General features: G+C 38.5%; 1 protein-coding gene across 1 annotated transcript in view; it reads right to left on the reverse strand.

The window, feature by feature from the left end:
* Positions 1-1,172: 1,172 nt before the first annotated feature.
* LOC309614692 (uncharacterized protein) overlaps positions 1,173-14,546 on the reverse strand; it is a 34,768-nt gene continuing 21,394 nt past the window's right edge. Inside the window, exon 3 of the mRNA XM_082363345.1 lies at positions 1,173-2,381. Coding sequence (XP_082219471.1) covers positions 2,181-2,381 — 201 coding nt within the window. The 3' untranslated portion in view covers positions 1,173-2,180. The remainder of the gene's footprint in view (positions 2,382-14,546) is intronic.

The raw sequence follows: 14,546 nt of genomic DNA on the forward strand, positions 1-14,546 counted from the left end.
TTTCTCCCCATTACACTCTCTACATCTCATGTCTTCATTGTTAAAGAGGAGGGAGATGGGAGGGAGGGTGTGAAGAAAATGGTAGACATTGCCATCTTTTCTAGCTCACACATCACATGATTCTTGCATTTGGTGAACCTGTCCAAAACAGCTCAGTAGGAGCCAGTGTCTCGGATTCTCCTGGGAAAATCGCTACCTTCATAGGGTGTTGGAAAGCGCACTGCACCAGTCCCAGCCAGATGTCTACCTGGGGATGAAGCCACAGAAGCACCAGCAGGAAGACAGAGAAAGTGCCATGGGACCTCTTGAAATATTAATTGAGGCATTTTCCCTTCTCATCGTTAGAACCAGACCAGACTTACTGTGCTAAGGAAGGGAAGACACAAAGGAACCCCAAGAGAAGAGTTCCATTCTTGACTTTGAGTTCCAAGAGTCTTAAAGTCATGGTTCTCAGTTGCAAGAACCAAGCAATAGGGTGGGAGTTGGGGAGGGGTAGATTTCTTTGGATTCAAAAAGCTTAGCTTTAAATATCTGGTGCCAAACCTAGAGGATTCAGAGCCTAGAACAGAGGTCAGCAAACTCTTCTGTAAAGGGCCAAAGTCCTCATCTCAATGACTCAACCCCGCCATTGTGCAGGCAGCTCACAGACATAAGTAGACAAATGATTGAGCTGTGTTCCAATGTAACTTCATTCACAAAACCAGGCTTCAACCAGATTTGCCACATGAGTCCTAACCTAGGGTGTTTTTTGGAAACCAGAGAACAGGAAAGAATAAGGTCCTTTTCTCTTATTGGTCTGGGGGAAAAGTTTTAGAAGAGAATGGCACAGGAAAGCAAGAAAACTGAAATGCTAGTGTAGCCTTCATCTCTTTGTCCTACCTGGGTGGACAAGGGAGGTGGTAATAAAATCTTGGATGGGCTTGGAGATTTGGAAACAGAGGGCCTTGTACCCATTATTCTTCCTAACTGTAGGAGGAAAGAGTCCTAAAGAATACCCCACATCATCATAGGATGGCCAGAGGAGAGCAGAAAAGGCATTGTGGTGAGTTTAGCAGAGAGGGTCTGGGTCAGCCCTCCCACACCCCCAGGTCTTCCTTGCCTCCCACAGGACAAAGAGGAAATCTGAACTTTCCACATGCCCAAGTAGGGGTGTGGAAGGAGTCTTGTCACCCAGCTTCCAAGCAGTCCTCAAGACTGGCCTTCCTAAAAGAAGGGACAAGTGATATCAGTGATGGATGCCCAGGGAAGAGAATCCATGGAGCTCAGGTTTCTTCCCCGGCACCATCACATGTGTGATGATATACAATCTCCTCGGCTTAAGTTCCTGCTGGGCAAGAGGAAAGAAGAGTAAGAGGGAATCAGAGATTGTCTAGGGATTGAAATATTAACTGAGGCATTTTCCCTTCTCATCATTAGTACCCAGAGGGACATAGGGTCTAAACTGGAATCACCTGGAATTGGCAAGATTAGGTTTTCTATCACAGTGTGAGAAGAGGCTCTTTGAGAATGAAACTAAGTTCAAGTAGAGGGAAACAAAGTTATATTTGAGAGCATCAGACTTTGTGACTATGAAGTTGAACTTAGCTGTTGAGGATAAGAAGGGAGAAACCAAGTCAAGAGCATGAAAATGTGCGCAGGTCCCTAAGGTAGACAGTGTTTGCACTTCAGGGACACATTCAAGTCTGTCCTGGGCTTCAGGTTATATAGACGATCACCTCAACCCCATCACTGAGGCCTGATGGAGTTTGAAGAAGGCATAATTTTTGAGTGGAGGATTGCAAGGCCTCAGAGGCTAAGGTGTAGAGTCTTTCCGAAGTCTGTGGGTTCGGCTGGTCCATACCTGCAAGTGTGTTCAGCCTGTGTAGGTGTCCTCACTTCAAACAACATTGACATCTCGGGGGCAGAGACGGGGAGGCCCTGAGTGCTTAGAGTTTCCAGCAAATTTCTTTTCACAGCTTATGATTCACAGGGTAAGTAATTATCCAGCATCTGACACGGGGCTTGCATGTAGCAGTTTGAATTAATTAATTAGTTAATGAATACCTCTACCATTGCCTCCTGGTTCAGTTATTTGCGCATCTTGTCATTGTCTCATAGCAATTAAGCCGCACTGTAAGTATTTGTTGAGCTCTTTGTCTCACCAGGTGAACTCAAGAGCAAGGACTGTGCCTTTATTATTTTTAGCTTCTATTTATGCAAATAGATAAAACATAAAATGAATTTCCAAATACTCGATCCATCACTGTTTCCTGAGAGAGAGGCCGGAGTGCAGGAACACTGAGTGGCTGGCTCAGGGCTGACCGAGTCCCGGCAGGGTGGGTGACGGGGCTTGTCTTCTGCCAGCCACGTACCTCTGTCTTTCCCAAGTTCCATTTCACAACCTGTTTTAAATACGTAGACCCATAGTTTAAAACATTGAAGACACTGTCTTAGATGGAATATTTATAGCATTTTAAGGTATTTTTCTGTTTTCATTCTATCTCAGTTTATTTCCACAAAAGGACTCTCAAAATTTGGATCAGTGATGATCAACACTGAACTTTACACAGAAAATGTACAACTGATGTGAATTGATTGGGGATGAATAACCTGCTCCATCACAAGGAAGAGTTAAGACAATTTTTGCTGAGCACATAGCATAAACTTATCACTAGCATCACAAAACAGTCCCCACTAACTACAATAGTTAGAGGTAGAACTAGATGATAAATTAAATTGATGGTCCACCTCTATTAGTTTTCTATTCTGCTGTAACAAATTACCACAAACTTGTTGGCTTAAAACAACACAAATTTATTATCTTACAGTTCTGGAAATCAGAAGTCCTAAAATCAAGGTGTCAGCAGGGTTATATTTCTTCTGGAGGCTCTAGAGGAGAATTCATTTCTGTGCCTTTTCCAGCTTCTAGAGGCTGCTTGCATTTCTTGTCTCATGTTCCCTTCCTCAAATCATTCTAACCTCTGTTTCTGTCATCACATTTCTTTCTCTGACTCTGACCTTCCTGCCTCTTTCATATAAGGACCCTTGTGATTACATTGGGACTACCTGGGTACTCTAGAATAATCTCCCCACCTCAACATCGCTAACTTAATCACAACAGCAAGTCCCTTTTGCCATGTATGGTAACATATTCACAGGTCCCAGAGATTAGGACATGGACATCTTGGTGGCGGGGGGGGGGGGGGGCGGATTATTTAGCCTATAATACCACCCTTGACATGATGTCAGAACCAGAGCAAGCCTGCCACAGCAAGGCATCCCTTGATCTGCCTGACCCTGGATGAGAAACTCAAGGTCTGGAACAACCAGAAAAATAAGCAGCTATAGCTCTTCTCATCCTTTCCTCTCCCTTTGCTCTACCTTGTTCTACATTCAGTCCGAGATTGTCAGAACACAATTAGAAAACAAGTGAGATTGGGACTGGGGGACCAGCAGAGGCACATTGCATCCTGGGAAATGTATTTCCTAAAAGTAAAGTGCTGTCGGAAGGGCTAGTGACCAGAGGACCCTAATAGAAGTGCATTCTGGTAGTTGTAGGCTGTCGTGTCCTAGCTCTGCCAGAGAACCTGAGGACCAGGTAATGGAGATAGGGATGCAGCCTGCCTCTAGTCAGGAGAACTGACTAAGATAAAAGACAGCTAGAGAGGGTATTATGCACACCCTCCTGCCATTTATCTAAGGAGCTGAAAGGGGGCTTTGGTCTCTTCTTTTGGTTTGGCTTTTTTCAGTCTGGGAGTCCACCTAAACAGTCTAGAGAGATCTTTTCATATCTGACCCACAACTGAGAGCTAAATTCAAGTTCTATCCCTTGGCATTCCTAGGTCCAAGCCAAACAAGGAACAAGGATTTCCACTTATGTTATGAAAGATAAGGTAGTTAGGACCAATCCACCCACTGAGGACAACCAAAAAAGCTGTAAGAAACAAAATTTTTTAAAGCATCAAAGAACAAACAAGTTAGTGAGGAATTGCTGGATTCAAATCTAGGGAAGGATAAGAACTCAGAGAGGTAAGCCCAGTGTTCAAAGCTCCCTTTGTCCTGAAAGCATTTGCTGATACAAAAGAAACAATTGAATACTGTGTCTGGCAGATATCCAGGCTCAAGAAGATAAAAGTCAAAGCCCAGAACCCACCAAAAATACATACTGTGTTAAAACATCCCCTATTTAAGCTGGGACCCCAAAGGGCCTTAGCCTCAGAATAAGGTGAACCAGAAGGAAGCCTCTTAGTGACCCATAGCCTAGTTTTATCACATCTTGGCAGTGGGAGAAAACTCAAGACTTAAACTTAGATGAACAGAGTCCTGGACTAGAAACACCCCTAGGCACTCAGCAAAAATAAATGAAAAAGCTCTCAGGAAAGACATGTCCTCATCCTAGGCATCATAATTAATATTACAAATAACTTTTCAAAAACAATGACCAGCACATAGTGAAAGATAACCAGACATACTCAGAAACCAGAAATTCAAACACCAGATTCTATAAGTAAAAAGGAGCAGAAAGACCAAACAACAGAAATAGACAAAGACCTAACTAGTAGAATTATCATATTCAAACTATAAAACAACCAGGCTTACTATGTTTTTAGAAATAAAACACAGGCTTAAAAGTTTCAGGAGGGACCTGAAAATTGCATTTTAAAAGTAATATGGCAGAGCTGAAAAAGAACCAAATAGAAATTATATAATTTTAAAATGCAATAAGTAAACTTAATAGCTCAGTAGAGGGTTTAACAGTAAATTGTACATAGCTGAAGAGAGACTTGCCAAAGTGGAAGATGGGAGAGAAGAAACTATTAGATGCAGCACAGAGAAACAGAGAGATGGAAAATACAAAACAAAGAATAAGACACTCCAAGGATCCAGTGAGAAAATCTAACAGGTTTTGAAGTTCTGGAAGAAGAGAGGGGAAAGAATGCAGTAGAGGCAATATCTGAAGACAGAAATAATTTGGATATGGATATCAGATTCCCTGAATATTCCATCAGAGATTAACTTCCTGAAATATTCCCAAATTAGTTGCCTGGTTAGTTCAGAGCACACAGGAGTCCTCTAGGGGGCAGCGTTGCCTAATGCCAAACACCAGTCTGAACACTGCAGATATGAAAAAGTCCAAATGCTCTGGTGGAAGAGGACGCAGTTAGCCAGAGGAACAGGGGAAAGAGAGTTCCAACCTGAGGAAGTTGCATATGCAGAGGCTGGAAGACAGAAGGAGGGTAAGAGACAAAGACAGAGAGGGAGAGAGAATATGAATAACTCCTTCTAAAAACAGAATGTCTGGGGCATCGAAGGGGATGACAAGATGATTAAAGAGCCCCCAAAGGGACATGAAGAACCTCATGGACCATGAGGACATTTAGGTCTCATTCTGTGGGCTATGGAATTTAAAAAGGGAAGTTAGAAGAGTCAGTCCGGGTAAAGTATGGAGAATTGATTCGAGTCGGGAGAGTGATGGCTGGGGACCACTAAGAGACTGCTGTAAGTCATCCAGGTGGGAGCTGAGGGCGACTTGCTTCAGGTAATGTCATTTAAGAAATGACAATACCTAATGTTGGAGCAGGTGCAGGAAACGGGCATTCTCAAATGCTGCTGTTGAGATAGTTGCAACTTTTTGGAAAGCAATTTAGTAAAATGTAACAAAGCTTAAAAATGGATATAACCTTTGATTCAATCATTCCCCTTCTAGGATTTATTCTAAATAAATAATTAAGAATGTGCAATTCATCACAATATTAATTATAAAAGAAAAATGTTGAAAACAACCTAAATGTCCAACACTGGGTATCAAATATATGTACACAAATAATACCTTAGACATTAAAATCATATTTTAAAAGATTCATTTTCTTCTTTATGCTTTTATCTTTAAATTTTTTCTCTAATGTACATGGACTACTTTTGTAATTAGGAACAAATCAATGAAAATGTTTAGAATTTATGAAAACATATACAAAAATTCACAAAGAACACAGGAATAAGTTTCAAATATGAAAATTATGCACGGCATATGCTTCAGCCACTAGAAAATAAAATTCAAAAGTAACAACATGATATGTATAACTCGCTCCATCCAGGAGGGATGCAAGTAATACCACATTTTATTTATTTCTCAAATTAATTGGAACTGGATTGAGTCCCCACATTCCAGACTGGTGAGAGGTCATGGACTTCATTCTTGGGCCTTTCTCTTATCCATGGGCCCTTACACTCTTCCAAGGGGTTCATTTTAGGCAGTTTAAAAAGGAAAACAGGCAGGCTTTTACTCTGAAGCAAAGAAGAACTCTAGCTTCTTTAAGACTGCTGCCACCTTCGCCATAGTTGCTCCTTGCTTCACAAGACAATTTTGCTAGCCTGGGTCTTCCTCTATCTGTCCTGAACTGCTGGTCCCTGTGTCCCAAGTCATGCCTCAACAATGTCCTTCAAAAGGGAGCAGCATTGTGAGCAAACCCACTTCTTCCATATGAAGCTCTCTCCCCTTACGTGGGCCCCAGTATTGCAGCTCTTGGTATCTGGACCTGTCTTCACCCACAGCCACTTTCCTCCAAGGTCCTACACCTCAGAGAAGTTTTGCAAAAGGGGGTTCCATCATCCTCTCTTCCTTAAAACAGTCTCTATTCCCAGGACTTGGAGATCACACTTCGGACTGGAGTGCTTTTTTTTTTCATCCACTATCACACATCTCCAAACCCTCCTCCTGAAATTAAAAGTCCATCAGGTTCCTTGCTTTCATAATAGGGCTTGCTTGTCTGTGATGAAGTGTCAGACTTTAGAAATACACACACACACACAAAGCCTTTCTACTCAAAGAGGGATGAGGATGGAAAGATAGTTTCCATTCTTTCCTGATGAGTTACTACTCCTCAAGGACAGATCAGAAGACTTCCTGCTGAAAGAGAAATAAGCAGTGTAAAGGTCATCCTAACTATAAAGATAACAAAAACTTGAAAGAATCTTGGACAATAAGAAAACAAAACAAAACAAAACAACTCTCCTAAATACTTGGGGCAAACCAAAAGCTAAAGCATAGTTTATAGACAATACTATACTCATTCGAAATTTATGGAATATTGTCAAAGCTATGCTCAGAGGCAAATAAGTAGCCTTAAATGTTTTCTTTATTAAACAAGATAAACTCGAATTAAATATTCAATGTACGAAATTAGAAATCTAACTTAGGCAAATTAGAAAAAAAAGAATAAAAAGAAATGAAGACAGCCTAAGAGACCTCTGGGACAACATTAAACGCAACAACATTCGCATTATAGGGGTCCCAGAAGGAGAAGAGAGAGAGAAAGGACCAGAGAAAATATTTGAAGAGATTATAGTCGAAAACTTCCCTAACATGGGAAAGGAAATAGCCACCCAAGTCCAGGAAGCACAGAGAGTCCCATACAGAATAAACCCAAGGAGAAACACGCCGAGACACATAGTAATCAAAGTGGCAAAAATTAAAGACAAAGAAAAATTATTGAAAGCAGCAAGGGAAAAATGACAAATAACATACAAGGGAACTCCCATAAGGTTAACAGCTGATTTCTCAGCAGAAACTCTGCAAGCCAGAAGGGAGTGGCATGATATACTTAAAGTGATGAAAGGGAAGAACCTACAACCAAGATTACTCTACCCGGCAAGGATCTCATTTAGATTTGATGGAGAAATCAAAAGCTTTACAGACAAGCAAAAGCTAAGAGAATTCAGCACCACCAAACCAGCTCTACAACAAATGCTAAAGGAACTTCTCTAAGTGGGAAACACAAGAGAAGAAAAGGACCTACAAAAACAAACCCAAAACAATTAAGAAAATGGTCATAGGAACATACATATCGATAATTACCTTAAACGTGAATGGATTAAATGCCCCAACCAAAAGACATAGACTGGCTGAATGGATACAGAAACAAGACCCATATATATGCTGTCTACAAGAGACCCACTTTAGACCTAGGGACACATACAGACTGAAAGTGAGGGGATGGAAAAAGATATTCCATGCAAATGGAAATCAAAAGAAAGCTGGAGTAGCTATACTCATATCAGATAAAATAGACTTTAAAATAAAGAATGTTACAAGAGACAAGGAAGGACACTACATAATGATCAAGGGATCAATCCAAGAAGAAGATATAACAATTATAAATATATATGCACCCAACATAGCAGCACCTCAATACATAAGGCAACTGCTAACAGCTATAAAAGAGGAAATCGACAGTAACACAATAATAGTGGGGGACTTTAACACCTCACTTACACCAATGGACAGATCATCCAAAATGAAAATAAATAAGGAAACAGAAGCTTTAAATGACACAATAGACCAGATAGATTTAATTGATATATATAGGACATTCCATCCAAAAACAGCAGATTACACGTTCTTCTCAAGTGCGCACGGAACATTCTCCAGGATAGATCACACCTTGGGTCACAAATCAAGCCTCAGTAAATTTAAGAAAATTGAAATCATATCAAGCATCTTTTCTGACCACAACGCTATGAGATTAGAAATGAATTACAGGGAAAAAAACGTAAAAAGGACAAACACATGGAGGCTAAACAATACGTTACTAAATAACCAAGAGATCACTGAAGAAATCAAAGAGGAAATCAAAAAATACCTAGAGACAAATGACAATGAAAACACGACGACCCAAAACCTATGGGATGCAGCAAAAGTGGTTCTAAGAGGGAAGTTTATAGCTATACAAGCCTACCTAAAGAAACAAGAAAAATCTCAAGTAAACAATCTAACCTTACACCTAAAGAAACTAGAGAAAGAAGAACAAACAAAACCCAAAGTTAGCAGAAGGAAAGAAATCATAAAGATCAGAGCAGAAATAAATGAAATAGAAACAAAGAAAACAATAGCAAAGATCAATAAAACTAAAAGTTGGTTCTTTGAGAAGATAAACAAAATTGATAAGCCATTAGCCAGACTCATCAAGAAAAAGAGGGAGAGGACTCAAATCAATAAAATCAGAAATGAAAAAGGAGAAGTTACAACAGACACTGCAGAAATACAAAGCATCCTAAGAGAACACTACAAGCAACTTTATGCCAATAAAATGGACAACCTGGAAGAAATGGACAAATTCTTAGAAAGGTATAACCTTCCAAGACTGAATCAGGAAGAAACAGAAAATATGAACAGACCAATCACAAGTAATGAAATTGAAACTGTGATTAAAAATCTTCCAACAAACAAAAGTCCAGGACCAGATGGCTTCACAGGTGAATTCTCTCAAACATTTAGAGAAGAGCTAACACCCATCCTTCTCAAACTCTTCCAAAAAATTGCAGAGGAAGGAACACTCCCAAACTCATTCTATGAGGCCACCATCACCCTGATACCAAAACCAGACAAAGATACTACAAAAAAAGAAAATTACAGACCAATATCACTGATGAATATAGATGCAAAAATCCTCAACAAAATACTAGCAAACAGAATCCAACAGCACATTAAAAGGATCATACACCACGATCAAGTGGGATTTATCCCAGGGATGCAAGGATTCTTCAATATACGCAAATCAATCAATGTGATACACCATATTAACAAATTGAAGAATAAAAACCATATGACCACCTCAATAGATGCAGAAAAAGCTTTTGACAAAATTCAACACCCATTTCTGATAAAAACTCTCCAGAAAGTGGGCATAGAGGGAACCTACCTCAACATAATAAAGGCCATATATGACAAACCCACAGCAAACATCATTCTCAATGGTGAAAAACTGAAAGCATTTCCTCTAAGATCAAGAATGAGACAAGGATATCCACTCTCACCACTATTATTCAACATAGTTCTGGAAGTCCTAGCCATGGCAATCAGAGAAGAAAAAGAAATAAAAGGAATACAAATTGGAAAAGAAGAAGTAAAACTGTCACTGTTTGCGGATGACATGACACTATACATAGAGAATCCTAAAACTGCCACCAGAAAACTGCTAGAGGTAATTAATGAATATGGTAAAGTTGCAGGATACAAAATTAATGCACAGAAATCTCTTGCATTCTTATACACTAATGATGAAAAATCTGAAAGAGAAATTATGGAAACACTCCCATTTACCACTGCAACAAAAAGAATAAAATACCTAGGAATTAACCTACCTAGGGAGACAAAAGACCTGTATGCAGAAAACTATAAGACACTGATGAAAGAAATTAAAGATGATACCAACAGATGGAGAGATATACCATGTTCTTGGATTAGAAGAATCAACATTGTGAAAATGAGTATACTACCCAAAGCAATCTACAGATTCAATGCAATCCCTATCAAATTACCAATGGCATTTTTTACGGAGCTAGAACAAATCATCTTAAAATTTGTATGGAGACACAAAAGACCCCGAAGAGCCAAAGCAGTCTTGAGGCAAAAAAATGGAGCTGGAGGAATCAGACTCCCTGACTTCAGACTATACTACAAAGCTACAGTAATCAAGACAATATGGTACTGGCACAAAAACAGAAACATAGATCAATGGAATAAGATAGAAAGCCCAGAGATTAACCCACGCACCTATGGTCAACTAATCTATGACAAAGGAGGCAAAGATATACAATGGAGAAAAGACAGTCTCTTCAATAAGTGGTGCTGGGAAAACTGGACAGCTACATGTAAAAGAATGAAATTAGAATACTCCCTAACACCATACACAAAAATAAACTCAAAATGGATTAGACACCTAAATATAAGGATGGACACTATAAAACTCTTAGAGGAAGACATAGGAAGAACACTCTTTGACATAAATCACAGCAAGATCTTTTTTGACCCACCTCCTAGAGTAATGGAAATAAAAACAAAAATAAACAAGTGGGACCTAATGAAACTTCAAAGCTTTTGCACAGCAAAGGAAACCATAAACAAGATGAAAAGACAACCCTCAGAATGGGAGAAAATACTTGCAAATGAATCAACGGACAAAGGATTAATCTCCAAAATATATAAACAGCTCATTCAGCTCAATATCAAAGAAACAAATATCCCAATCCAAAAATGGGCAGAAGACCTAAATAGACATTTCTCCAAAGAAGACATACAGACGGCCACGAAGCACATGAAAAGATGCTCAACATCACTAATTATTAGAGAAATGCAAATCAAAACTACAATGAGGTATCACCTCACTCCTGTTAGAATGGGCATCATCAGAAAATCTACAAACAACAAATGCTGGAGAGGGTGTGGAGAAAAGGGAAACCTCTTGCACTGTTGGTGGGAATGTAAATTGATACAGCCACTATGGAGAACAATATGGAGGTTCCTTAAAAAGCTAAAAATAGAATTACCATATGACCCAGCAATCCCACTACTGGGCATATACCCAGAGAAAACCGTAATTCAAAAAGACACATGCACCCGAATGTTCATTGCAGCACTATTTACAATAGCCAGGTCATGGAAGCAACCTAAATGCCCATTGACAGACGAATGGATAAAGAAGGTGTGGTACATATATACAATGGAATATTACTCAGCCATAAAAAGGAACGAAATTGAGTCATTTGTTGAGACGTGGATGGATCTAGAGACTGTCATACAGAGTGAAGTAAGTCAGAAAGACAAAAACAAATATCGTATATTAATGCATGTATGTGGAACCTAGCAAAATGGTACAGATGAGCCAGTTTGCAGGGCAGAAGTTGAGACACAGATGTAGAGAATGGACATATGGACACCAAGGGGGGAAAACTGCGGTGAGGTGGGGATGGTGGTGTGCTGAATTGGGCGACTGGGATTGACATGTATACACTGATGTGTATAAAACTGATGCCTAATAAGAACCTGCAGTATAAAAAAACAAACAAAACAACTAATACTAAACTTTCATTGGGTTATTTGTATGGAAATATGTTAATATAAATGTTTCAGACATTACATGAAATTTCTAAAAATCTTATATTTGTATTTGTATGGAAATATGTATGGAAATATGTTAATATAAATGTTTCAGACATTACATGAAGTTTCTAAAAATCGTATATTTGTATCTGTATGGAAATATGTATGGAAATATGTTAATATAAATGTTTCAGACATTACATGAAATTTCTAAAAATCTTATATGTTCTGGTATAATGTTATAAGTAATAATCCTAGTTATTACTTTAAAATGTATATCTCAGAAATAACTAATTTTCTTGTCAACTGCATTATTATGAACTTTCATCAAATCTTTAACCATGGTCATTTTTAAGTCTTTTGTCATTTACAGACAGTTCTGGGTGTACTCTGATGATTTTGCAAATATGTTCCTATAAAAGGGTTTCATCTTCAAGAAATTCATGGAAAAGACTCTGACAAGTACAGGTTTCTGGTAACTGACTGTACTGCTGAACTGAATGAATAAGCATTTTCAGAACTAATGAAAAACTGATGAACTTATAAAAGTGCTAACAAAAGATCAAGATGAAAAAAAAAATTAATTACATGGGACTGAGTGAACTGATGAGGATGAGTATAATTTTTGTGACTTTCTGTCTGAATTTAAAAAAAAAAAAATCCCACAAGGACTCAGAGGCAAAGAATATACAAATCAATTTTCACTGCAAAGTAAAGGAGCTGTTACAGTGGAGGATTACTGGACTGAATGTCAATATTATGACATAGTATGAGTGTGTTTCATGTTTGGTAATTGCAATCATTGTTGCTTTTGTTGTGGTCATCCATGTACAATGCTTGGTGTCAGTCTATTTATCTCTTGTAAAAATAAAATACAGTGTGTGTGTGTGAAAAAAAAAATACTAAAGGACATCTTCCAAGTTTGGGTAATTACGAATAAAGCTGCTGTAAATATCTGCATGTAGGTTTTTGCATGGGCATAAGTTTTCAACTCCTTTGGTAAATACCAGGGAATGTGAGTGCCAGTTGGTTTGTTAGAAGTATATTTAGTTTTGGAAGAAAGCACCAAACTGTCTTCCAAAATGGCTGCATGATTTTGCATTACCACCAGCAGTGAATGACAGCTTCTGTTCCATATCCTCACCAGTACTTGGTGTTATCAGTGTTCCAGATTTTGGACATTCTAATAGATGTGTAGTGGCATCTCACTGTTGTTTTAATTTGTATTTCCCTGATGACATAGGATGTGGAGCATCTTTTTATGTGCTTATTTGCCATCAGTATATCTTCTTTGTTGTAGTGACTCTTAAGGTCTTTGACCTATTTTTTAAATAGATGGTTTGTTTTCTTACTGTTGGGTTTTAAGAGCTCTTTGTATATTTTGGATAATAGCCCTTTATCATATGTGCCTTTTGCAAATATTTTCTCCCAGTCTTTTGCATAGCAGAAGATTTTAATTTTAATGAAGTCCTAGTTATCCATTATTTCTTTAATAAATCATGCCTTTGGTGCTGTATCTAAAAGGACATCATCATACTCAAGATCATCTAGATTTTCTCCTATGCTATCTTCTAGGACTTTTATAGTTTTGCATTTTATATTTAGATCTATGATCTATTTTTAGTTAAATTTGTGACGTATGTAAGGTTTTTGTTAGATTCATTGTTTTGCATGTGGATGTCCAGTTATTTCAGCACCAATTGTTGAAGAGAATATCTTTGCTCCATTGTATTGCCTTTACTCCTTTGTCAAAGATCAGTTGACTATATTTATGCGAGTCTATTTGTGAGTTCTCTTTTCCATTCAGTTGATCTGTTTGTCCATTATTTTACCAATACCACACTGTTTTGATATCTATAGCTTTATAGTATTCCTTGAGGTCTGGTAGTGTCAGTCTGGATAGAAACAGCCCTGGAGAGAATCCTCCAGCAGACAGGTTGTCAGTTGTTATTAACTCCTCGCTTTTCTTTTTTTTTTTAACATCGTTATTGGAGTATGATTGCTTTACAATGGTGTGTTAGTTTCTGCTTTATAACAAAGTGAATCAGCTATACATATACATATATCCCCATATCTCCTCCCTCTTGCATCTCCCTCCCATCCTCCCTATCCCACCCCTCTAGGTGGACACAAAGCACCAAGCTGATCTCCCTGTGCTATGTGGCTGCTTCTCACTAGCTATCTCTTTTACATTTGGTAGTGTATATATGTCCATGCCACTCTCTCACTTTGTCCCAACTCCTTACTTTTATAGGATTTTGGGGCTGTTCAGGTATTTTCCTGTAAGGCTGGTGGTGCTAAAATCTATTTCAGCATGCTATTGAGATTAATGATGTGGCATTGATTCTCTTAATGCACCCCGTGAAGGAGGACAAAGCAATGAAGTTCCCCCACTTCCACCTATTTTTCTCACCACTGCACCTGCTACCACAGATTCAGGCTTCTGCAGCCGTTCTACAATTTAAAACAGATTTCAATCTGCCTGGATTTTGTCATCATGCGTTTTAAGTGTTGGTCATCTGTCCCTTTCTCTTTGTTTCTACACAGTTGATTTTAAGAAGGAAGGCAGAAATTTTACTATTTTTTTTCATTATGTTACACTCTAGAACTCTTAAAATTCGTTTCAAAACCTTTTTTCTTTCTTATTAATAATTCTTTATTTTGGAATTTATAAAAATTAAAAGCTCCT

Source organism: Balaenoptera borealis, assembly GCF_965194805.1.
Source record: "Balaenoptera borealis genome assembly, chromosome: 17".
Lineage (NCBI taxonomy): Eukaryota > Metazoa > Chordata > Mammalia > Artiodactyla > Balaenopteridae > Balaenoptera > Balaenoptera borealis.